Source organism: Cuculus canorus, chromosome 18, assembly GCF_017976375.1.
Source record: "Cuculus canorus isolate bCucCan1 chromosome 18, bCucCan1.pri, whole genome shotgun sequence".
Classification (NCBI taxonomy): Eukaryota; Metazoa; Chordata; class Aves; order Cuculiformes; family Cuculidae; genus Cuculus; species Cuculus canorus.
Genome location: NC_071418.1, coordinates 3,693,205 through 3,719,770, shown reverse-complemented (window position 1 = coordinate 3,719,770; position 26,566 = coordinate 3,693,205). Strand labels below are relative to the sequence as shown.

Genomic DNA, 26,566 nt, shown 5'->3' with positions numbered 1-26,566 from the left:
TAATTTCTTCCCTTTACCTCTTGACAGGCGTATCGAATAAATGGGACAGATGAATAGAACGGGTGACACGTGTGGCAGCGAGCCCATCGCGGAGTCACTCGAGGAAATGTGAATGCATTCGTTGCTTGAAGGAAGAATTCAATGGTGGGGGGGTGTTTTGTTTTACTTTTGGCTTTGAGTGGAATAAGGGAGGAGAAGTGGAAAAGGAAGCCTTTTGTTTACAGCAAAACAATACTGTGAAGTAGACATCATGATGTTAAAACAGGAGTCTAAACATGGCAAATGTAGGCAGGCTCCATCTGGGCTGGCCGTGTCCACAAGCCATTCAGGCGTCCCAGCACAGACTGCTGGAGTCTTGAGTTGCTGTCGTGTCGTCCCCCATTACGGGAATTTAAAATAGCCTTGGAGACTCTGTCCCAGAATTTTATTATTACATGAGATGAATGATTTATTGGCTTTAACTGTTTATATTCAGTGATGCAATTCATCTTTAGTAACGTTTCTTCCGTGATAAATGCACGATATTTTCATTTTGAATTTTAATCTCTGTGAGTTATATTACACGTAAGTAATATGGGCCTAGACTTCTAAAACCAATCGAAGCACAGCCCATAGGCAGAATTTAATACAGTGGATCTGTTGGAAAGAAAAATGTACTGCTGCTCCTGTGTTAGTGTCTGGCATATTTTGGGTGATTTAAAGGACATTGCGTTATTAGGACATTTTTCACTTCTGGGTAATCTCTATTGCTTTTTGGGGGTTGAATGCACATTATTGTGGTTTTGTTTGTTTAGTCCTAGAGGAGTAATTCCAATTTGTTGAGACACAGATTTCTATCTGACAATGCTTATAAGCAGGTGTATGTGATCCTTTGAAATGGGTTTCGTTTTACATGCAGTATATTAAGGATTTAGCGTCTGGCTTGTGTTGAACTTGCAGAAATGTGTTTATGGGACAATTTAGAATTTTAACAATTATTAAAGGAAAACCTTGTTAAAAGCACTTTTGTAGTTATAAGGGTTTCCTAAGATGTATTTTAAAAGCGTTTATTTAAAACCTGTCTACTTTGTGTTTGGATATCAGCCTAGTAATATTACTTTTATATGGCACTTAGAACTAGTGTTGAATGGGTTTTTTTCTGAACTGACAGGTTAGTATTTAATAGCACTTTAAAAATTCATTAGTACTTCTGAATTGTTCTAATGTATGTTCCATTTAAGACAATTGGAATTGTTACAGAATTCTAAATTTACATTAGGTTTATAATTTTGAAAGAGAATTGAAATCACTTTTCTAGCAGTATGAGCTGTGAGTGTACGTGGTCGGAATATGGGCAGATGGCTGTGCCTGTTGGAGAAGTAACTGTCCCTTCCGAGTTGTCCTGGCTCCCATACCACTGGGGGCAGATGGGATCGTGTTATGTGTCATAGAAACATGGAATGGTTTGGGTTGGAAAGAACCTTAAAGCCCATCCAGTTTCAATCTCCTTGCCATGGGCAGGGACACCTCCCACTGGATCAGGTTGCTCAAAGCCCCATCCAGCCTGGCCTTGACCAGGGAGGGAGTCTCCATGAATTCTCTACTTCTAATTCACCTCAGAAGAAGATATCTAGGTGATACCTGAGTGGTTTGACTTTTGCCTGGCTGCTCCAGAATGCAGTGCTCACGATGCTCTTCCCTGCTGCAGAACCATGGCTCTAGGGGCTGGTGGAGAGTATTTCCAGTTAATCTCATCCAGCAAAGCGTGTCTGAAGTCGGCATCAGTTTGTCCGGTGTCCTTGGGTGAACTGGGCTTCCCTCTGCCTGTCATCTGGCACCTTTACCTCAGCGTGCACTGCCTCCAGGCTAAAAAAGAAGTGGCACTGGGGTGGATATTGATTCTTCCAGTTATAAATTAGTTTTGTGAGCACTGAACTTCAGATAAGGTGGGGAAAATAATTAAACCTTGTTATGAAGGGCATGCTGGCCTCTGTGTGCGTTCGTGGTTTGTACTAGCTCTAGGTAGAGGTCTTGGGTTATTCTGTATTTCTAGTGCTTTGTGAGACTCGGAAAGAGCAGCTGTCAGTGCAGCAGAGCAGCCTGGAAGCAGTTGTGTGTGTACTTGCAAGCGAAATGGTTTCTTCAGTGTTTTGGTTCTGTGCTTCTTGGTGTGCTTTGGGAAACGGGCAGTAGCACTCCATCCAAACGTCTAAGGTTAAGATTGTGACTCTGAAATTCTGAAGGGTGTTAGGTGGTTAATTTGGTTTCCTGATGGCAAAAATCTGCTTTTTAAAAAATTATTTTCTTTTTTTCTTTTTTTTATTTTTCCAAATAAATGGCTGGAACTGCAAAACAGGAGGAATTGTCTATCAGTCTGCATTAAAATTAAAATATTGGGGGCTGTATTTTGGTTTTGGAGCTGAAAACCCCGCTGGTATGGAGTGCAATTTTACATCAGAAAGGTAGTCTTGGCTAATCCTTCCTCCGGTGCAGCCAGGGCTTCTGCTGCTTCCTTTGCCTCACAGCTATGGCTGGTGTGACTGCAGGGTAAGTCAAGGCAGCTCTTGGAGCCAGTGGCAAACTAATCCATCTCCCCGGAAGGGTAATTTTGTGTTAAGCCAGTTCAGCTTCCTGATTTACCTTGCATCCTGGGATTGCTAGACCTGATTTGAGAGAAGAACAGCTGTGGCGCTCTTCATTGTTAGGGGCAACGTGAAACCTTCTTGACCACTGATTCTAGGTAGAATCCTGGTCAGCTGCTGCATTCCTGCCCGTTTAGTGTCTCAGTACCTTTTAGTCAAAACCCCTGTGCACCTGTAAAACATATTTGCTAGGAATACTGATCTTTGTGTCCCTTCTTGACAGTAATCAACTGCAATCTTCTAAAAGTATGAATTTCATTAACCGAAGCTAAATTCTTAAGCTTATTACTGTGGTCTATCACTTAGTTTGTTCATTTGCGAAGAAACACCTTTCAAAGGAAATTAAAATTGAAAGGAAATTGAAACTAAAAAAAAAAAAAAAAAAAGTTAATTATAAAATAAAATTTAATGTGAGTAGTTGGGATAAACAGTTTTATTTCAGAACTTTAATTGGGAAAGTTATTACCTCAGCAGCTGTATTTTCAAATCTGTATGGCGTTATTTACAGCTCTTTGTTCGATGAATGGTTGAAGACCTCCTGTTTTTTATCTTCCCATGTGGGAATTCAGGCAGGTCCAAGGAGGGAATGCAGGCAGAAAAATATAAGTTTCTCGGTAGCGTGCCAACCATGGAAGAAAACAGTTGGAATTTGTTAGAAACGTTTAAAGTCTTGAGCTGTCCCGCTGGGACCAGTGCATGGTGCGCTGTTTGCCTGTCGGTTAAATAAATATATTGATGAAGAGTTTGGTACAACGTGGAGAAAAGCGTGCCTTGTCAGCCATAGGTTCCAAACACCCCAAACAATTCCTGGGTCCCAGGGCAGCCATCCCAAGGCAAAGAGGGGCGTGTGTGTGTTCATTCGCCTCCCTCCCTCTCCCTCCCCCAAGCAGGCTCATTCCAATCAGCAGTGTAATTGGAATGCAACCGCAGTCTGGAGGAGGAAGGGGAATTTTTGGCAAGGAGAGACAGAGCAGTTGGGAGCTTTATTCAGATTAAAGCATAGACGACCATTCATTATCAGTACAACACACATTAGCAACAGCCCAGCATTGTGTTTCTACAGCTGGGACTTATTTCAGTGATGGTGTTGCACTGCGTGTTACATGCAAACAACTGGGATCCGATCGCAGAAAGCAATGCTAATGGCTCTCATTAAAAGATGGTGTTTCTGTAGGGCAGGAAAGACTTGTCTTCCAAATGAACTATTGTGGTAAAAATTGATAAGGAGCCTGTCCTTCTCCTGACTGTCCAGGGTGTCACATATGTTCTAGAACAAGCACTTTTTCTGGGAGAAAAACCTTTTGGTAAACTAAAAAACCCAACAGGAATTCCAGTGTTAGAACTGTTGGTTGGATTCTGAAGGCTGAACCAGTTTGTCTGTGGTGATGACACGTGAAAAGCCAGAAGATTAGTAGACATAATCTTAGCTTTGGACCAAGTCCTTTTCTGCCCTGGTGAACTCAGGACTGTCTGTTGACACAGTACTGGTTCCTTACGGGTGTCTGACGTAAGTGGAGGGTGTTTTCTTACGAAGTCACCTACCGCATCTTAAATGTGTTGGTTGTGGGTTTTATTCTGCTTCTTCTGCTGGTGTGCTTGCAGCCATGGACATTTATATTACTTTTTATTTTCTTCCGTGTCTTCCTATATCTCTCACTGATAGTATTGATGTCTCTCCAGAATACATATATTAAAATCATTTGCTTAAGGAAGATTAATTTTTAATACAAAAATTTTAAAACTATTATATTTACACAGTGATCAGCTACAACTGTAGCGCTGAGGTGCTGATGCCTCGTGTCGCTGGGTGCAAACGCATTTAAACCTTGTAATTTGTCATAGTAGGTAGACAAGAGTGTGCAAACGTAAAGGTAACATAACACTCATGTGCCTGTGACGTAAAGTAGCATTATCCCTGTTTTGCAGATATGAAGAAGTGTGGTGAACAAATTGTCTGTGAACAGTTTCATGCAGACTGCATAAAGAGTTTGATACAGGTTGGAAATACCTGCGAGGGGTGAATAGAAGATCACAACCCTTAAATGTCCAAGTTCCTTAAATTCATATAACATTTTCTTTCTTGTTCCTTCCTCAACACTCATTCCAGGTCTGCTATCCTACCATTGAAGGTGATGGATCATCAAAGACTCTTAGATGATGTCTGAGATGTGGGGATTCTGTGAAATCTCATAGCTCTTCTATCACTTGTTTTCCTTGCCAGCTGCCTACAATCACACTGACCTTTCCACTTTGTGTTTTTCATGACCTTCCCTTTAAGTATGGAGACTTGGTGTTATATACACACACTTACTATTCGGAAGTAAACATACTTTTTAATACTCACATAAAATAGTGGTAATGTGTAACACCAGATACCTTCCATAATAACAGTTTGATGTCTTAAAAGTTTGATTTTTCTGTAAAACCTAATCTAAAGTAAAAAATGGTCACAACGAGTTCTTCAGTAGACAGCAAAAAGAGGAAGAAAAATTCAGAAAATGAAAAAATATTATAATCTTGGTTCCTTTCATTTTTTTTTTTGTGGGATCAGCCAATTATTTCACCCCCCGCTGTAACTGAATGTAAGTTTTAATGGCTAGCACATAAATAAGATTACAGGAGTTTGGGGATATTAAATATTTTGCGTTTACTTGTAGTAGTTTAAATTACTTTTCAGTAAACCATTCTGTGTCAGTCACTCAAGTAATAAATTGGAAAAAGGAAACTGGCAAACGTGATTCACGTGATTCCTATTTTTGAGTATTTGAGAGCGATGCGTAGCAGAGCAGCCGTGGAGGGAGAGTAGGTAGCTTGTAATGTTGTGCTCTCTTCATGTTTCTGTGAGCTGGCCCGAGTAGCATATGTTAGAATGAGATCATAAAGGATGATAAAAGGATATTTGATGAACGTATAGTATGTAAAACTGATGTGCATGTTTGTCTTGGCACATATATATTGTTCCTTCATTTGGAATATTGATGGTCTCTTTTCCGTTGACTACCCAGGAAGTCTGTAATAGATACAAAACATAGCTATCCACTGACTCATTGATTCTTTGTAATAAATACTTGATCTACATATGTATTCTAGAAGCCATTATGTCTCTTGATGATGCACTTATGCTGCAATGCTCTCTCCCCCCCTTTTTTTTCCAGACCAGTGTCACTATCTGCAGGCATTGATTTATGTTCTAGTTTCTGAAAACATTCAGTGCAAGTTTAAACAGCTTAATTTTTTTTTGCTTAAAAATAATTTTAATAAAAAAGATTCTAAAACAAGCACGGACAAACAACAAAAAACTTTGTGCCACCTTGAGAGGATCTGTTAATGGTGCAGCTGTGTAGATCTGATAATGATGAGGGTTTGGGTTCAGAACCATTCGCATGTTAACATGGCTTTGTTGTAAAAAATAGATTTTGCTGTGGTTCGTTCTGGTTTTTTGAATCTTAACCTCAAATTCGACATTGGAAAGAGGTCTCAAATATAATTAAGTCCCAAGAGTTTCATGAGAATTGTTGCCTGGATAAAGAGGAGACCCTAAGAGTGACCTGAAATGAGAGGAAAAAGCTGCAGCGAGAGATCCCGCGTTGTAAGACCACTGGAGAGTCTGCGTGGGAGGGTGTCTAAGTGCCCTGCCGGTGGGAACAGCCTCGGCTATGGCTTTCCATCAACCACAAAACATAAATCCATAGGAAACCGAACTTCCTTAGTTTTTATTCTCGAGGAACTATTAATCAGTTGGTTATCGGAATATTCAGAATAGGTTTTAATGCAGTGTTGAAACTGTTAGAAAAGTGGAGCATAAAGTCTGGTGCTCTCCCGCCAGTGGGAAAAGTCATGTCCGAGAAAAGTCCTGAGATGGATTGGAGCTCTGTGCCTGGAAGGAGATTGTTTCACTTAGAATGGAGCTGATGCTCCTGGGACTGGGTTTTTTTTACCTAGAAATACCTGGCAGAGAAGGTGTTGTTAATAGAAGATTTCTCAGCGTCTCTCCTGTTTTGTTAACCTGACACAGCCAGAATGGTTTGAGAGCTGACTTCCCTTAAATGTGGTTACTAGAGAGGGAAATATTGAGCCAAAAATATTAGTTTGTTCGCTCATGGCTAATTGTTGGGGAAATGGTTGTCAGTCTGTCTGTTGTGCGTGTGCCCGATCTTATAAAAATGAGACTTTGGTTAAATCACACTGGCAGGCTTGCTTAGTGTTTTGAAAGGAAGTGTTTCTAATTAGTTAACCTTGCCATTTCTCTCTGAAAAGATTAGTTAAACCCCTTATTTTGGACACTACACAATTTCAGGAACACACTGTGTGGCTCACTGTCCTGTAGATTACTTTTGACTTAACCACTGGATTTTTAAAGCCTTTAACTTCACTTGATGCTTCCCGTTTCTTGTAATAGGTGAAATTGTGTAAGTAATTATATTTTTTAAAATATTTTAAGAAGTGGTCATCTATGTCAGCATCTATTTTATTTGATGTTTTTCACTACTAGACGAAAGACAGATGGTGAGCAGTGACCTCTTCCAGTTCTTGGGTGAGTGGTGTCTGTTGACAACTCAGGCTGAAGATTTTCTCAGTGTAAGAAAATCTTTAGGAACTGTAGAAGTGCTTTTCTGAGTTTCTTACCTGTTTCTTTAAATGTGTTTCAAGTTCTAATCAATTGTATGGATAGAGTAGACTTCAAATTGCAGGGCACATAGAAGTCTTCCGTAACTGGGTTTTTACTACACCATCCTAAAGACTTCATCTGAATGTCCTGTGAAGCAGACAGTGATGGGACAGTGTTTCCTGCGCATGCTTGAACTCCAGGTATTAGAAACACCCCCAATTTTTGGCTCTTTATGGGTATTTTACTGCTCTTGACTGTTTACAGTGGAATTAATTATTGGGTGAAAATCCCTTAAATAGAGCTCTGCTGTAGGATTATCAGTATGTCTTTGAATGGAAAGAAATACCTGTAGTCATTAGTAGGTGTCCCTTTCTGGTTTACAGAGGAACAAAATTCAGACCTAAGTAGAGGTCTAGCAAGATTTTACAGTGCTGAATTTCCATGGAAAGCAGTTTCGCTGAAATTAACATCTTTATGAACATAAAAATTGGGAAAATGTTAATTTCATTGATTTAGACTAATCTGTAACTTTGTGCTAGCACGTACAACTATTCAGGGTGGTGCTCCTCTGCCCTGACCGCTGAGCTCTCCATGGGCAGCGTTCATGGGCTGCCTCTGCGCGGTGATAGTTGGGCAGGTACCATAGAAGTCTAAATCTGGAGAGAGGCAGATCTGGACTGGACATAAAGAGCAATTTCCTCACGATAAGGGTGGTGAGGCAGTGGAACAGGTTGCCCAGGGAAGTTGTTTCTGCCCCATCCATTGAAGTGTTCCAGGCCAGGTTGGATGGGCTTTGGGCAGCCTGAGCCAGTGGGAGGTGTCCCTGCCCATGGCAGGGGGTTGGAACTGGATGGGCTTTAAGGTCCCTTCCAACCCAAACTATCCTGTGATTTGATGAAGCAGTTGGAGAATCAGTAGCCCTGCAGGATCAGTTTGAGGATATTCTATGGGGAAAAGCATGAGCAATTCTGTTTGGTTTTAGGGGGTTTCTGTGGGATGTGATTACTGCATGCACTTTTCTCTTTGCATTCCCTGGCAATGATAAATATTGGCAATCTCATAGAAAAAATATCCAAGGGAATCATATACTGAGGACTCTTTGCAGCATCAGTTCCAACCAAATACCTCTTCCCCCCACCCCTTTTTGTCTTTCTTGTACTAGCTGTGGGAATTCATGCTGTCATTTCATACCCAAGAATCCTTTTGTGTTATCAGTAAATATTTTAATGTTTCACCGGGGGATCTAATATTTCCTGCTCACTAAACCTGCCATAATAGATAAGCACACATAGTTGAACAGTGGTGCATTTTGTGAGGAGAAGTCTTCTGTGTGTACCTTGGCATCTTCATATGAAAGTTGTCCTCTTTGACCTTTTCATTTATTTATTTGTTTGTTTTAATTTACTCTGTTCTCATATGAGATTGTTTGCCCCTTGTATTTTTAGTTGACAAATGCAAATGGTCCTCCCTTTTAATTTAAACAAAAAAGCCTGAAACAATTATCAGGTTCTACAAATAAAACATATCTTTGGAGCCATCAAAACTCTGGTGTTAGGAGTTGGTGTACTCCACCCAAATGTTTTTCAGGTAGAAACTTTTATTTAGCTTCCACGTAGGATAACGGAAAAGTCCAGGCTGTTCGGTTTTTATGGTCAGGGAAGCTTTTGCAGGTCTGTAGAGCTGAACACAAGATTTTACTGGCATGATTGGTTGTGCCATTGTATGGTGAGCTGGTTAGAAGTAGTCGTGTTCTCTCACCAGGTAAACAGACTTGGCAAAACTATTGGGAAAAAAAATTACCACGTGAAACTACTGCCTGAGGAAACCACTATGGTGTCGCTTCCACTGTGATCTGCCTAAAGGGACCTTGCCAAAAGATGACACTTCTGGCTCAGCTTTCAGGGACTATTTTACATTACAATATAAATTATGTAGGAGCACGATTCATTTATGTTCACTCATTTTACTTTGAGCAGGATTTTCTGGAATGCTGAACAGGTAAAGTAATGTTTGAGTAAGTTGTTTTTTTTACTTGGGAATCAGTAACTTAATTTTGTATTTCTGTTTTTTCTTGCAGTACTGTGTGCAAAAAACTTAGTGAAAAAGGACTTTTTCCGTAAGTAGCTGTTTAAGTTTTATACTTTTATAGGTGGCATAAGTATTACACGGGTTCTATACATCAGTGTTTGCACGTGGTCATTGTGTTAAGATATTTGAATTAAAGGGTCTGGAGGCTTTGTTTTCATACTGCTTTTTTTCAGTGCTTCTAATTTTGTCTTAGGTGGCAGTCATCACAGATTCATAATAATAATAATAAAAACACTGACATGCTCTGTTTTTCATGGGAGTGGGGAACAGTTCTACTCTCTCAGGCAAATTACATGTTATTCTGTTAGTACCCACATTTATTAAAATGCTTTTCACATCAGAGCTTTTTGTCCAGCAAACAGATATGCATCTTAATTATTATTAATACTTACCTACTCTGAAATTGTATTGAAATTAATAATGTTTTGAAAGCAGTGTGAAAGAGTGGATGAATGAGGCAGAAAGGAATGTCATTGGCTGTGGAGGCACACACGCACAGATCATTGTCTGCTGCCTCCCTGCTGGGAGTAGGGAGAATTTGGAAAATCAGACCTGAACATTGAAAAGAACTTGAAGTAGGGATGATACAGAATTATACTGTAATTTGTCATACTTCTCTAACTTGCTTTATATATCTAGGTTTTTGTATTGATTGCAAGTTCTTGGGTGCTCAACAGCTAAGTTCTGCCTAAAAAAACCTCAAGTTTTGAAATCTGTGGTAGCTTTTGTAGTGAAGCACAAATCTCACGAGGTCCCGTTCCTTCTCTTCCACACGTGCTTTGTCTTTGTCCCCACGTGCTTTGTCGGACACTTGTCCTGAGCCACTGTGCCGCCTGACTGGCTCCATTGTGAGTCACCTGAGGAAGTGGAACTGGTATGAAACTTGTGATACAGAAAATGTGAATAATGCTTCACCACCTTCAGCTGACTCACTGGGTGCTCAGAGGAGGGGAGGAATTAGTATGATGGGAAAACGGGATAGGACGGCATGACTTGGGGGCATTAGTGGTGGGAGCATCCCTTTTGGTGTTAGTTAACAGGTTGCTTAGAACAGCAGTTGCAGTAGAGCTAATTGTAGGCTGCTCTGGGCCTGCTTCTTCCCTGTCATCAGCTGTGTAGCCTGGCACCATCCTTACACTAATTTTTGTTGATCAGTTCAGTGTTTCCAAGGTACTAAGCTGGTAGAAAATGGAGTAGAAAGCTAGCAAAAAACCAAAATGGAACTCAAAAGCAAGAATAACCAAGTGGAACTCAAAAGGAAGAATAACCTATTATAGGTGATTTCCTGAAATACCACTAACAACCAAAATCCTGACCATAATTAATCTTAAAAATAGGAAGAACATAAATCTCTTTTCTCTGCGTTCTTCTATTTGCTGAATTCTTTGTGTACAGAGAGCTTACTCAATCCTGAATTAAGAAGATTAAAGTGTTCATTTTTTCTTCCCCCCCAAATGTTTGACTTACACAGGTTTTTCTTGGACTATATCAGTGAAATGAATTGCTAATTTAGCTGTTTCCTGTGCTTAATGTGTCATGTTATTCCCACTCGTTAAATACCGCTCCCTTTTATAAATAAAAGGTGACTTCAAATAAAATATAAAAAGTAAATGTGCAATGATATAGGACTTTAAAGCATCTTGATCCATTTGCTAGCTTTTTTCTTTTCCTCCTCTTAGGACTCCCTGATCCATTTGCTAAGGTTGTGGTGGACGGATCTGGCCAATGCCATTCTACAGATACTGTGAAGAATACACTCGATCCAAAATGGAATCAGCATTATGACCTGTAGGTGGTAACAGTGATAACCAAAGGTTTGAAGTGAAATCCTCTAACGTACACAGCCATTGCCAGATGTTCATAGTACTGTCCTATTTACAGCTTGAAAAACATGCCAGGGTTTATTAGTTTGGGTGAAAAAATACACATGTCAAAATACTACTTTTTCTCATTTCCTGCAAAACCTAAACACTACACTGGGTTATCTCCAGCATGCCTTACATGTACTATAGCATTGTTTTATTGTAATATTTCCATGTTAACAGTTCTGTAAAATGAAGCAAATTGACACTGTTTCCCTCGAGTTGCTCCTTGTGCTTTTTTTTTCTCTGCTGCAATGCTACAGTGTCTATTCTTCTGTGTGGATTTTCTTCAGGTTTTTTTTCTTTTATGTAATTTTCTGTCGCAAATGTTCTTCTCGCTGTCAATTATTATGTTGTTCTCATCACTTGAGCATCTTTCAGTGCATTTGAGCATACATACGTTGGTATGGCATGTATATCTGATGTTTTTCCTGTCTTTCTAAACCTTAGAATGTATAATACAAGTTATTAAAGCTTTCCTTTTTATATAGCTTTCTTTGTGTTTGTGCATGCTTTGTTTTCCCTGTCTTTTATTCTTTATCTTTTATCTTGGAATGGATCATTTGGCAGTTATCTGCTACTAAATTCCATATTGGGAATGTCAGTGGTTCCCTGTCTCCCTCAGTATCTGCCAGTCGCATCTTGGTTTTCCAAGCGCTGTGGTGACAATGCAAATCAGTACTTGACGGGAACAGATTAGATGGTAAGTGCTTCACGAGCTAATGACTTGGAGACTTGGTTCCCTGCTGGAGAAAAGGAGTAGAGGACATGGGAAATGAGAGAGTCTGTTAATATGCAACGAGAGTAATGGAAAAACGTAGAGAGATCTTTAGAAGAAAGTTCCTTTCTGGTTACAATTTTCAAGTAGGTAGTAAGAGAAGGTATTTTTACATTGTTTTGTTGAACAAGTCATGATTGTCTGTGGATACTGTACTTGTGTCAGCTTTGAAGCAAGGCTGTGACTGCAGTCCACATTGTATTACAAAAAGGAGAGAGAGAAATGGGGTTTCTGGCAGAATATTTTGCTCTGCCAGATTCAGGGCATCTCTTGGGTTGATTGGAGTGTCCCCAGCCTGGAATTTGTATAACAGGTTAACACTGCTGCTAATTAACAGTTTAGTGTATCGTGTGATGGCATATGCAAATGATCTGTTGTGATGTATTTATGGAATAATGTCTGAATTAAGTTGCTAATCCCAAGGGAATTTTGAAGCTTCCTAATCTCATTCAGCATAGTAGGTATTCTGTTGTAGAAGATGGTTTTTAAAAAAACCCTTCTGCAGTGTTGTAAAGAACAAAAAAAGGCTTTGCTTTTGCCTTATGTGGTTATTAATTCAGATCTTGGTGTGAAAGGAAGCAGCTGAGTGAGTTAGTTGCTTAGATTCTTCAGTCTAGATGGGTGTGTGTAAGGGGAGAGGGGAATCTGGGAGGCTTTCCAGAAAGAAATTGCCAAATAGTTGCTGTCTGGATGCAGTTTAATGTCAGTAAAATACCATGCTTGCCCTGGATGTATTCCCCTTCCTTATTTTCAGTCTTGTTTGTGTTTTTTCCTATTGTTCAGGCCTTTTCTCAGACCTTAGAACAACCAGACTTAATACTTGTACAGACCTTCTTGCATTCAAAGCGTTTAAGCACTAAACTTTTACTACCTAAACCAGCACTTCTGAAACTCCACAAATCCCCTTCTTCTCTTCCTTCACCTTTCTTCCATTTTGTGTTACCCTCCTCTCTCCTACGGCCTCCCCACGCTCACCTGTCCATAGCAGCCTCTGCCCTTAACGCATAGCAAGTCATATGCTCTGTTTGTCTCTAAAAGATGTTTATTCTGTGGTCTCCACCCAAACCCAGTCCTGGTTCTATCTTTACTCTGTGCCCTTCAAGTCTGCTCTAGCATGGACATGTTGCTCTCCTCCTTTGTTATGTCTCTTTCACCCAGCTTCTGCAACTCCTCCTCTTCCCAAAGTCATCTCACTGTAGGTTTGGTGCCTCCACGTTCTCAAGCTTCTGCTCTGCCCTGACAGAATGACATTTCTCCCCCAGCTCTACTTGCCTAGTTATTGCTAATGATCCTGGATTTTTCCTGGGGAGAGAAGTCAACCGTTCTGCTTAGTGCTGGTTTGGACAATCCCATCCTAAATTAGACTCTCTTTAAGAGCCAACAAAGAGCTCCTTGCAACAGCTTTGCCTTCTAGACATGTTTGCTTAGACCAGTTTGATGAAGCTGATGCCCTTTGCCTTCAGGGTGAAAGCGTTTCTGGGTTGTGTTTGGGCCGTATCGAGCAGATCTGGCCCTTCTGTCTCAAGCACATTAGATGTACAAGTCTCAGCTGAACTGCTTAGGTGGCTCAGTTAGGAACGTTTGGAGTGGAAGCCCACTTTGCTTGCTCTTTGCCTGGTGCAGCTGCTTTTAGTGTCTCGTAGGCTCAGCCCAGCGTTGAGCTGGGCGGCACTGGGGAGGAGAAGGGAGCAGCCAGTCAGTGCCACGTGTCTGTGCTGTGTTTCTGTGTAATCCACAGCCTCTGGCTGGTTCTCCTGACCATCCCAGAAGCTCAAACACAGAGATGAGAACGATGTCAGGGTGAGGGAAGAGAGGAGGAAAAAATTGGAGATGTTATTTTCCATTACGTCTTTTCGCACCCTCTTCTCTCCAAACCTCAAAACAGCTGATATTTCAAAGCCTAACGCTGCCATTATATTAGAAAAAGATCAGAAATGGGAGAATGGAGAAACAAAGTAACTTGTCCGGGTCATAAAAAGACAACATGGGTTAGAAGTAGGGAATTCCTGGCTTCCAAGCTGGAGCTCGTACCTCCCGATGTTGCATTTTTTTCTCTTTCTAGAAGGAGTACGTCTGGCTTGGAATCAGGAAGAGATGTGTTTTTTCAGGAATAATTTTTTTCCACTTTCTTCATTCTGCTTTTCTCTACTGAGCTGAACTCTTCAGGGAAAGTCTCTCTCATGCCATGGGGATGAAAAGTCATTTGATCCCAAACCTTCCTGAGTGGTACATTAGCTCAGAAGGAAATACCACCCTGGCCAAGATAATTTTATTTAGACAAAGTAACAATCATCCTTGTGTTTTAAAATTTGATTAAAATATTTTAGAGGTTTCCAGTATGGCATTTACTTGATTTTTTGTTTAGAAGTGGAAGTGCTACGAGTAGGTACTTAAAATCTCCAAACACGCAGTTTTTATCCAGAGCCCTAATTTTACAGAATCAGGAAATATGGGAGTTAACAAAATGTGTATGGAAATTGAATTTCCAGGTTTCCATTGCATTAATATTAATCCTGTTATCTCTATTGAAGTACAGAGCATTGTGAAATAGATATTGCTGATGGGGAAGGGAGCGGAGGGAAGTCCAACAACCTTAATGATGAGAAGGGAGAGAGAGGCATCCAGTAAAAAGGGAGTTTTGTGTTTTTCCGTGGGCTTTTTTTTGTTTTATTTTTTTTAAAAAAATGTATTCACTTTATTTTTTGGAACATTCTTTTTTAATAACAAATAAAATTCCTAGCTCAGGCTTTTATGTTGGAACTTTATTGCCAGATGATGTAAAACAAATGTAACGCATCCATTAAATGAATTGGAAATGTCAGCTTGTCCTACCGTCACTCTCTAAATGCAACCATGTATTTTCATGCTTGAAATTCTGCTGAAGTATATGAAGCAGTTTGCCATGAAGCCAACCAGCAGTTACTGAGCTGTTTCTTCCTTTGGAAAAAAAAAAAAAAAGAGGACGTTTTTATTTGGAAAATGCAGCTTGCCTTCCTTATTTCCTTTAAATGTGTGAATCAGCCACGGTTTCTGGTGCAAAAATCAGAGTAGGTTATAGTAGTAATATAAACTCCTCACCTGTTTGGTATGGATGGTTTACTGTCTGCATCTCGGCCATGAGAACCTCACCCTGAAAAGTTACAGTCATTCTTGGAAACTGTGTTGTATATTCAGCTGTTCTACTTATTATTCAAACTGTTCTGTTATGAAATTGTGTTTAACGATATACCTTTGACTTTTTTAAAGCAACAAGGAAAACTGGAAAATTGAAGACAGGTCATGATAAGTCTTTATTTTTAAGTGCACCTAACTTTTTGTCATAAGAATTTATTTTAAGTACATGAAACATTGTAGACTGCAACTGTGCACGTGAATACCCATCCTCATCTCTCGTTTCTTTATGCAAAATTGGCATTGTCAAGGTTGTAAGGCCAAAAATCTGACCTATATATGCAATCACCTTACTATTCAAATATCTTTGGGTTTCGTTGTGAGTGAAGTTTGTGTTTTGTCTTGTCTTTTAAATGCGCACTGGTTATTTTAAACCATGCTCACGGGTGTGTGCCTACAGTTACGCTTTTCTGTCTATGCTTCTTGGGTCAGTCCCTGTCTGCAGGTGGGAAAGAGAAGTTGTCAAAGTTCTGCTTTTTGGAAAAGAAAAAATGAGAGAAGTGCTAATTGGGAACTTGGTCACAGCTGCAATTTTAAGCCATGACTGTTAGTTCAACTGTTTGGTTTGCCAACCTTGACAGTATCATTTCTATCTATGAAAATATTAAGATGTTTTAAAGCCAATGAAGTCTTAGTCAGTGGTGGAGGGGTATTTAGATATTGGCTGAGTTTGTTTGATCAGTTTTCCTTCAAAACAAACAAAAAGGCACTTGGAAGTAAACTTCAGAAGGCCAGAATTTGTCGTCTGGGAATGAAGTAGTTCTTGGGATCCGGGCCATAGTTATAAATTCATTTTCCTCAACTTGAAATTACTCTAATAATTCAGTATTTGCAATAGCTGATTTATTGTAGGTGCATTGAAATTGTCCTCTGAACGTTTTGAGAACAAAAAACAGCTCACAAAGGAATTGCTTCTGAAGTGCAAAGCTTCAATCAAAAGAACAAAACCAAAATCCCCTCCAGCGTCCAAGTATCCCAAGTGGATAAAATGCAGGTTGAAGCTCTGCAAAGCATTTCCGTGGTGATGCTGCGAGGAGGCAGCCCACATGGGAGCGGGGAGCAGGAGGGCAATGTAGCACATGGCAGCTAAGATGCTGCATGAGCTTTCTGTGCTGGGTCACATTCGTTATATGTAATGTGTGACGTACAGGCCTTTCTGAAGCTTTCCTAATAGTAAATTAGCTTCCTAGTTTTGCTAACTGCGGGTGTGTGACAAGGTTTGCTTTGTATTTCCCTGAGCGCTCAGAAGGCTCTAAATGAGGGTGACTTGCATTGCCGGTGGTTGAAAGAGTAGCCTGAAAAGCAGCAGCAGACGAAGTACTGCAAAAGAAAGCTACACGGATAATTTCTGTCCTGGCATTGGAAGGGCTCTGCTTGCTAGCACCGCTCACAAACACCTGCTGCCACGAGCATTGCTGCTCAGTTTGGGTAGGCTGAGCCTAGGCATGAATCTGCACGTTTGTAGCTGCTTGAAGAGATGTGGTCACTGAGCCAGCCCGCGGCCTGTTCATGTCACTGCTTTCAGCAGATTTGGGTAGACTGGAATGCCTTCGTCCAGAATCAGGACTTTAGATTAGTTTGTATTCAAGTAAACTCCTTCATAAGACATGCTTCCATTAAAGTATAATGTGCACATCTTCTGAAGATGACTGACTCTTTTGCTGATACAGTGTGTGTTAAATTTTTAATGGTTGATAGTCTTCTTTAATTTTTTTCCCCCAGGGTGATTTCTGGAGCATATTCAAAGTGTTGAGGAAGTGTCGTTCACAGTGCTGTTTTTCACGTTTTTCAGATATATTGGGAAGTCGGATTCAATAACCATCAGTGTGTGGAATCACAAGAAAATTCATAAAAAGCAGGGAGCTGGTTTTCTGGGCTGCGTGAGACTTCTCTCAAACGCAATCAACCGCCTTAAAGACACTGGTTGTAAGTAAGCTGAAGATGAGTGCTTTATCTCTTTCAGACCAAACTCTTATGCACAGACTCTTTGAAGAGTGACAGTTAAATGAGTTTTTGTTGGTTTTTTATAAATCTTGTATATTCCAATTAATTTGGTAGCTTGTAATAGTGTTTTGTGGTGGAGTATAGCACAGGTAGGTCAGAAAATGTAATTTACCTTTGACTTTTCGGCTCCTTTGCTCCGTTCCCGTAGACGGGTAACCATAGTGCTGTGGTCTGGTCGTGGATTGTCAAGATAGAACTTACTGTGTTGGAGTTTTAAAGGAAGATTCTAATCTAAGTTTTGAATACTGATTACTTTAAAATTATCTTTTTATTACATTGAAAAATGCAAGTCTTAAGGGGTAAATGAAAGGTTAAATCTGTCTTGAAGCCAAATTTGTCCTTAAAAAATAAACGAGTCTTCAAAGTGAAATAGTAAATGTTGTCATAAGGCATTAGCACTTAGAGCACTTTGTATTTACTTTCTCAAAAGTTAATTAACATGTAAGATGCTGTTTTCTGATTATCTTAATGTGTGCCATTTACTTCTCAACAAAATTTGGCACACTGTGAAGGACAAGCAGTGCTTGGCTATAAAGATGGTTTAAAAAGAAAAGAGTAACATACTGATAAAGAAGTGTTGTGATTTTACCTTCAATAACAGGTTCCTTGGCAGTAAAATCACTGAAGTTCTCATTTTCAAGAATTTGTCACTAGATCAGTGCTTTAGTGCATCGCACGTAGGTAGAACTTCATAAAATCAAGCAATTTAGTGCTGAGCACGTGGATTGATGCTGTAGTTTAGCTCTCTGCTGTACTAATACAAGTGTTGAACTGGGAATGCATTATGACAATGGCTGGTCTTCACAAGAGAAGAGAGTTTGAAATACTTCTTGCAGTCCCTTGAAATATCCAAGCTAGGATAATGTCATTTTCTCTTCATCAAAAGACCTTTGTGAAGTAGGAAAAATGTTAAAGCAAAGGTACTTTAGACTTGTTTTCTGATTTAAGATTATGAAAAGTGATGTTTTGACTGAAGATTTTGTTTTGCTTCCCTTTCACCGTCTCTTGAACTCTTAACTTTATCTTGCACTGAACTTTGTTCCGATGGTACTTCAGCGTGCCTTTCAAAGGCAGCAAACTGTTGCATGACTTACGCTTTGTGTCCTTGTTTTGTAGATCAGAGATTGGATCTGTGCAAGCTTGGGCCAAACGACAATGATACTGTTAGAGGACAGATAGTAGGTAAGTAAGGAATCTTATCTTTTAAGTCTTTTTGAAGCTTAATAGTAGCTGTAGAAATACCCTTCCTAGATGTCAGTTTTCTGTATTTTTTTTAATTCAGTGTGTGGTGGCAGAGCCACCTCAAGCTAGAAGTGCGTATGTAGAGAATTAAAACAAAAACATGAAAACACCTAAACCAGCCCTGAAAAACCCCAAACAGACCACCCCAAATATTATTATAAGTGTTGAGACAGATAAGACAATAGGTAATAAAAAAATTACTTAGAACGTTTTTAATGTCACTGTAAAGAATGGTGACAATTTAAGCCTGAACTCCCTGTGAAAAACTGACTACAGATTTCTTGGCCATTGCGGGTTCCAGCAAAGCTGTGCTTCATGTAAGTTTTGCGCAAGGGTGAAACCTCTTGCTGTAACCAGAGTGAGTTGTCTGGGATGACTTGCTCGATTCATTTTGTGTTTTCACGGGTTATTAACAAGTCTGTCACCAATCTCCCTAGCTGTGCTTTGTCATTCTGCAAACTCATAAACCTTAAATAACCTAAGAATTAAAAAGAAACTGGCAAATTTAAAAACAAGTATCCTAAAACAACTTCATAAACACTCTCTTTGGTGCATTGCAAGTTGCTTCAGAAGGGAGCATTTCTAGTAGGTCACTAAGGAAGTAAAAAAAAAAAAAGTTGGGATAAGGAGGTCTTTATTTTTGTGGCAAGATGTTAATGAGAATATTTGGATCGAGCGGAAAGAAAAGTGAATTTGCATGCTCAGTTTTATGTTCATTTCCTAGTTCAAATAATAGCCGAGCAGCACTCTTGTTTTGTCAGCCAGAGAAAACTATTGAAGTATCAGCCAGCAAGTAAGGGCTGGGGTGCATTTGTTTGCTTTCCTCAAAGTGCTCTGTTGAATATGACTGCCTCGTTACGTTGCTTTAACCATCTGTCTAATGTCTGATCTGCAAGTGTTTGCACAGTATTAAGATAAGAGTGAGGTGGCACAGGAGAGTCAAATGATGGTAGAAATGTGGAATCCTAAGTGCATTGCTGACACTTCAGACCATGGAACATTACATTTCCCATGTGGGCTTGCACAGAAGAGTAGAGATCATTTTTCTAGGGCACGTTATGCTGTCAGTTTGGTTTGCATTTTGGTTTTGCTCCAGTATACTGGTCCTCTAGTCATCCATGCTGTACGCGTGCAATTTTTGTTTGTGGAGTTCCTGTTGAGAGGAAGCTGAGCTTGGCTGATGGGAGAGTTTGTTCAGGGTCTGCTCCAAGCAGCAGAGATCCTCTCTGCCCACAGCAGTCCTTCAGATGTGTACCCTCACACTGTGACGTGCTCTCATGCTGCCCTCCAGAGTATGCAACATGCATCCTTGTCATCATGACTAGAGAATGATAGCATTAATTAAACAAACAAAAAAACCCAACACCCTGCCCCAAAGCAGAAAGGTCTCAGGATTATTGGGATGCCAGATGGGAAACCTGGGACAAGTATGCTTCTGAGTTAACTAGTCAGCAATGCGGGCATAAACTAGACTGACCAGTTGGCTAAACCTGATCTGATCATGACAAGTGGAATAGCCAAAGCAGTATCAACTCTCTTGGCATGCTGTTGGGGCTGTCCCTAATTAGCAGGAACTGCTGGGTCATGCATTGAACCTAGAAAACACGCGGCTTGTCAGGTTACAGCAGAGACCGAGAACAAATCTGTATGTTCTGCTTTTTGCCGTTATCATCAGAAAGGTCAGATTTCCTCAGTCACGGCTGTGTTTTAATTTAAAGCATCCTTGGTAAGATTCCAGAGACTCCTGTCTTTTTCTTAAATGTAATCGTTGTTATTAAACTCCTTATATTTTACTCTTTCTTGACTAATGTAATTTTGTTGAATGAGTGAGTCAGAATAAAACTAGATCGTTCTGCTGCAGTAGTTACATGGTGGAGAAATCTTGATTAAAAGTAAGTAAGAAGATAGAACAAGTTACAAATACACTCTTGGTCCTTCTAGTGATAAACTGGCCTACATTAAGAGGCTACACAAGATTGAAAACCAACATTAAAATGTAATTGATCCCTCCAGATCAATTCAATCAGCAGATGATAACCTCACAGATCGAGTGTGCAGTGGGCGTGTCTTTATCATCTGGGACAGGGACAAAGGTGACCTTCATCTTAAATACCTGAGGTGATTTTCAAACAGGGAAAGAAAAAGGGATGCTTTTGAGTAGTGGATGCAAAGGGCACCTGAGCTGCATCTTAATCTTGCAGCTCTCTTCTGTGCCACCATTTTATTTCTGGTGTGGCGGTGCAGAACAAATGAGTCCTTACTCATTACAAAATGAAGTCGTGCACAAATTTTGGTCCTCGCATAGGCAAAGAGGAGGTAATTGCCTTTGTTTAGTTTCATTTTTGTCTGTGTGTTTTGCTTGCCAAACCTTGCCTACATGCAGCAATGTGAACTTGCAGCGTGTGGGTTTGTTGCAGAATAAATATATCATCTGAGATTTTGTTTTGTTTGAAATTCAAGGTGTCTTTTGCTCAAAGAAGTTGATTTGCTGTGTTAGTGTCCGGGGAAGATTGGAGTTGGTATTGATGAGGAATAAAGCCAGCGGGTACTGCGGGGCTCCCAGGGTTGGTCTGTTGATGGCCCAAAATTGTAAGCTTCAAAACATACTGTTGTTGAAAATTTGGACACTCTGGCAAACCCTGGCAGTACTACTGCATCTTTTTTAACTTTGTGATCTTGACAGAAGTTTAGTTGGGTTAAGGTTAGTAAGTTTATTTCACAGCTTACGTAAATAGAACATGAAGACAGTTGTCCAGAGGTGCAGTAGTGCCACCTCCAGAAACATGTGCCACAGCACGTATCGAGCTTCTTAAGTAATCGTTTTATTGTTAAAGGCAGAACAAAACATCAAAAAAACCCCAACCCCACAGGAACACAAGTGTCATAAATTATCAGATTGGACATCAGCAAATTATGATATTGGGAACAAAAGCTGACCATAAAAACCTTTGTTTTCATAATTGTAGTACAAAAGCTTCAGGCGTAAATATCCCTTCCAATGAAACGTAAAAAATAGAGGTTACATTTAAAAAAAGTAAGAGTTTTGCTGAGGACTGGAAGGGGTTTTTGGGGTGCTGAGCACGGCTTTGTGTGAGAGTTGCATTTAACTTCTTACCACTGGTGTTTGCAAATAGCCAAGAAACCAAACGTGGTGCTTCTAGCAGTGAAGTTTTGCCTGGTTTTGTGTGTGTGCGCGTGTACATGTGTGTGCTGAATCCCACGTGCACAGAAAATACGTAAGGAGTCAAAAACACATGGAAATTTCTTATTTTAGCTCTTTCTGTTAGCAGGACACGGCTGGCACTAGCACTGTCTCGCTTGCTGTCCCAGCCATGTGCGAGGGTTGCTACACTGCTGCTGCAGCTCCACTGTATCACGTCTGTCTCATACAGGGAAAAGTTAATGAGAGCTTCAGAAACAACTTATTTTTCTGCCTTAACTTGCATTCCTATTCTTCAAGCTAGCTTTTTTGAAGTAATGTGTAGAGGATTACGTGTTTGAAAACATACCCAGTTTCTTTATAACTCTCTTTGATTTGTGAAAAGGAAAAAATATTCAGAACGTGGTTCAGCTTAGTCCTTCAAGTCATACCATTTCTCTTTCAAATATAATGGTACTTTGCATTCAGATGTCATGTCTTTAATAATCCTTTTATTATCTTAATAGTGAGTCTTCAGTCCAGAGACCGAATAGGCACAGGAGGACAAGTTGTGGACTGCAGTCGGTTATTCGATAATGATTTGCCAGATGGGTAAGCTGACCTCACTGTGGTGTAAATACCAATACAGCTCATACTACAGACTTTTGCAGTGATGAGAAATCAGTGTACAAATAGGTTAATTTAATTCTATTCTTGCATTCAAGTGTCTTGTGGTTTTGTATTTAGGAGCAGGAGATAAGCCAGCCAGGCTACACAGAATAGTTAATAATTAGCACTGTCTTGTCTCTTCTTGGGAAACAGGAGCTCATATATACGGGTAAATACATCAAAAAATATACTTGGGTCTAAGAAGACATCTTGTCTTTCAAATGATAGAACTGATAAGCTAATGCAATGTTAAATCACAGCCAGCAAACTGACTTCATCCATAGAGCAGTTCTGCAGCAAGGGTGGAACCACATGCGCCTGGCTGTCTTCTACAGGGCTGTGCAGAGGTGCATGCTTATAACAATGGATCCGTTTCTTCCATGTAAATCATGGCAAAGAAAATGTGTTTGGAAAAGGTAATGCAGCCTGAGTTCTTGCTGTGTTTACCTGCCAAAGGCTGGGTTTAGGATTTCAGTTTGTCCCTGTGAGAGTTAATGACATCATTAACACCTAAAACAGTTTTGTGAATGCAGAAAAAAAGCTCTGTGTTAGGTTCTGGTGCTGTCATCAACTTCAGAGCAAACACAGACCTTCTGAATGTGATTCATGGCAGGTAAAGACAGGAGAAGCTGATTTTTCAGGCAATGAATTTTGAAATGTAAATTATCATCTTAAGGCCTTTAGCATTTTTTTGCTAACTTGGAGTCTGGAGAAGTCAAAAATGTTTTTCAATATGCTTTTCAGATTTCACTACAAAATGTTTTTCTTTTGTGTAAGTATTGCTTACTTAATTGTGTAACTGGAAAGCTGGCTGTACAGCCTTGTATTTTGGAGTACAAAAGTAGTAAGTCATGTTATTTGAAGGTGACTTAATGAAAGCAAGCGTGTGAAGATGCTGTGAAAGCACTTACTAGGATCAGTGGTCAAAAAAAGTTAAATGCATTATTAAACATGTTTTCGAGAATTTTCTTTATATGGCTATTTGGATTTAACTAGAATTCAAATAGTTACTGAATGTGAAGGTGCGATATTGTTAATGATATGCCTGGTTCCAAGGGAAGAATATGTACAATTAATTCTGAGCTGAACTTTGAGTTGTTTCCTGTTACCTTGTCCAGCTAATGTGATTCATAATAGTGTAAGTCTTCCTGAGTTGGCATTTATGTTGGAAACATTTTGTGCCCTGGTTTCCTGGAAATACCACTCATTGCCTTATCTCTCAATGTCTGAATTCTAGGTGGGAGGAGCGGCGGACTGCTTCTGGAAGGATCCAGTATTTAAATCATATGACGCGAACAACCCAGTGGGAGCGACCAACGCGGTAAGAAACTATTTAAAGAGCCTGTGCGTATGAAGAAGTTTGCTTGCTGACCAGGAGCGCTGGGCGCAAGCGATTGTAAGTGGCTTTGATGGGGAATATTCGGCATTCCTCTGAGTCACTTTACAAACTCTGTATGCTTTTCTAACATCCTGCTCCTTCAGTCTGCCTAACGTCTAACTCAGAAGAATCATTCTGACTAGATTTTTTCCCTCCCCTAATACTAGCATCTTTGTTTTCCTGTAACGCTGCTTTGGTACAGCTCTGGTTATGGACATTGCAAGAAGTGAAGAGAGCAGGAATAGCTGACAGACATCGTCTATGTACATGCTATGACCATGTAATCCAAAACTTTTAAAGCTGATGGTTACAGAGCATGTTTCTAAATCATTACAATCACCTTTTCTAATTACTATAGATTTGTGCTGTAAAGCTGTTCCTCAAACCAGTTTTGCTGTTATCTGACCTGTAGACAGTGTCAGTGTGTGGTTTTCAGACTCTTCTGCAGACTGTCTGGGCCTGCAGACTGTCTCTTCCATCCTCAATAAATATTCCAGTCTCTATAGGGAAACTTAAAATAATGCGTACTGTGCATGCTGCCAATTCTGATATATATTTGCAGTTTTCAAGTAGTGAAGGTACTGAACAGCTTTTTTGATTATCTATCTGTATTTTTCCTGATATGTTAAAATACCTATTCTAAGCTCTAGACACATCTACAGTAAAAAAACCAAGCGCAAGGTGTATATTTTTGGAGGGGACAGGACGATTCCCTGCCTTCTTATCAATCCCCCCTTAACCTATTTTAAACCCTTTAGAAAGCAGCATTGAGATAGGAAACTACATAATTTAATGTTTCCTCTCTTGCTTTTATCTAACTTAACCCTTTTTTTACCATCCTCACCTAATAACCTTCCTTAAAACTTAGGAGAAATAACAAGGCCTGATCCCTTCAGCCTCATGGAGCCAAGGTGAGAAAGTTTGGGTTGTATGCTGCTCATTTAAAAATAATCATAGTTTTACTCTCAGCACTCTGTTTAAGGTGGGAACTGCTCCTGTGAGCATTTGATATGATCTTGATCATACAGCATCCTCTATTAAATGTCAGACCAGACCATAAGATAGGTGAGGAGGTTACTAATTACTCTGGGATGAAACGGTGAGCGCAGGACAGAAGCTTTCTGCCCCTCATGGAATTATCCTGCTCAACAAGTCAGCTGCTCAGTTCCGTCTGCAAAGATTTTTCGAGAGCCCCTGGAAGAAGGTTTTAAAAAGCACGTTGTGGAGTCCCATGTCCAGTCAGCAATGCGGTTTTGATGTTTTTTCCCCTCAGGCCAGCGTCTGAATACTCCAGTCCAGGCAGGCCGCTGAGCTGCTTTGTGGATGAGAACACTCCAATTACAGGAACGAACGGTGCGACCTGTGGGCAGTCATCGGATCCCCGGCTGGCAGAGAGGAGAGTCCGGTCACAGAGGCACAGAAATTACATGAGCAGGACACACTTGCACACTCCTCCCGACCTACCTGAAGGATATGGTATGCTAATTAGAATTATTTAATTATAGGTCTCCCAAGAAACTGGGAAAATGGGTTATGTTTTCTCACATGTAAGATCCTTTCGATTCCTTAGCTTGGGGAAATTGGTCTTTGTGACTTTTTATATTGCATTTTTTGTACTTAAAGTTATTAATTGATCTTTATTTTGCAGAGCAAAGGACGACTCAGCAAGGTCAGGTCTATTTTCTCCATACTCAGACTGGTGTTAGCACGTGGCATGATCCAAGAGTACCTAGGTAAGAAATGATGGAAGTATCCTTAAGGTGTCAAATCAAAATAGTACTTGAAGCAGTACTCTCCTCTGATTTCTTAGTCTAATACTGTATTTCTGACTCTTGGCTCCTAATATATAATTTTAACAAGTCATTCATCAAAATAAATTAATCTACCTCAGTTCTTCAAATTGTTATTTTAATGCAAAGACAGAGAATCAAGAAATAAATTACGGCGGTGTTTTGAAAACAGGCATGGTTAACTGACAGTAGATATTGCATATGAATTATAGTCAAGCGCAGCGGTTAAAATGATTTTGGTAAACACACTGATAGTTCTACCTGTTGCTAAGCAAGCAAAGACTTTTCAGCTTCTCATGCTGGCCTGCCGGTGAGAAGGTGATGGATGCACGAGAAGCTGGGAGGGGACACAGCCAGGACAGCTGACCCCAACTGGCCCAGAGGATGTTCCAAACCATGAGATGTCATTCCCAGTGTGTAAACTGGGGGAGTTAACCCCGGGCCAGCGATCACTGCTTGGGAACAGGCTGGGCATTGGTCATTTGAGTGGGGAGCAATTGTATTGTATACTTGTTTTCTATATTCTGTTATTATAATTATTCCTTCCCCCTTCTGCTGTCCTGTTAAACTGTCTTTATCTCAACCCACGAGTGTTTACTTTCTCCCACCCCGCTGAAGGTTGGTGTGGGGTGAGCGAGCAGCTGTGTGGTGCTTAGTTGCTCGATGGGGTTAAACCACGGCAGGTGTCAATGATATGCATGAAAAATCATAGTGTGTTTTTGCAGACTGGTATTTGTTTTTGGTGAACTGGAATGAGTCTACATCTTCCTAATTTCAGTAGAAATTTCTTGAGACCTGTTAAGCTCTCTCTGCATTGCTTAGGGCACAACTGAGTCACTGCTCACACGATATTTTATTTGAAATATTTTGCTAGAGAGCTGTTTGCTTCCCACCAGCACTTGGGGTTTAGGGGCAAAACCAACTGTGGCAATCACATGTATCCCATGCGTAGTTCTTCATGGAAAGTATAACTCCTCAGAAATATCGTTTTGTTTTGTAGGAGTTTTTAAAGTGTGATTCAGAGTTCCTTACGTGACTAATGTTGTTTTAAAAATATTTTCTGTCAGAATCGGTGTAGAACTGCAATTCCATTTTGGCAAATAAGGCAATGGTCTTTGTTTTTGTTTTAAGCCTGTATTAATTTAACATCTGAAGTTAGTTTGTAAAAATGAAGGTTATTTGATAAGAATTTTTTCCCCACGGCATGTGTTTGGG

The 26,566-nt window shown here is 40.1% G+C and overlaps 1 protein-coding gene across 2 annotated transcripts in view; it reads left to right on the top strand.

Annotated features, from left to right (window-relative positions):
- SMURF2 (SMAD specific E3 ubiquitin protein ligase 2) overlaps positions 1-26,566 on the top strand; it is a 60,071-nt gene that overhangs the window by 19,282 nt on the left and 14,223 nt on the right. The window contains exons 1-9 of one of the 2 annotated variants that reach the window (XM_054082976.1): positions 7,110-7,155; positions 9,308-9,346; positions 10,998-11,106; positions 16,922-17,055; positions 18,250-18,315; positions 22,042-22,126; positions 23,421-23,504; positions 24,835-25,037; positions 25,210-25,294. In XM_054082976.1, the coding sequence (XP_053938951.1) occupies positions 7,125-7,155; positions 9,308-9,346; positions 10,998-11,106; positions 16,922-17,055; positions 18,250-18,315; positions 22,042-22,126; positions 23,421-23,504; positions 24,835-25,037; positions 25,210-25,294 (836 nt within the window). In that variant the 5' untranslated portion in view covers positions 7,110-7,124. Of the gene's footprint in view, positions 1-7,109; positions 7,156-9,307; positions 9,347-10,997; positions 11,107-16,921; positions 17,056-18,249; positions 18,316-22,041; positions 22,127-23,420; positions 23,505-24,834; positions 25,038-25,209; positions 25,295-26,566 lie in introns of those variants that run through there. The other variant, XM_054082974.1, reaches the window with a different exon arrangement.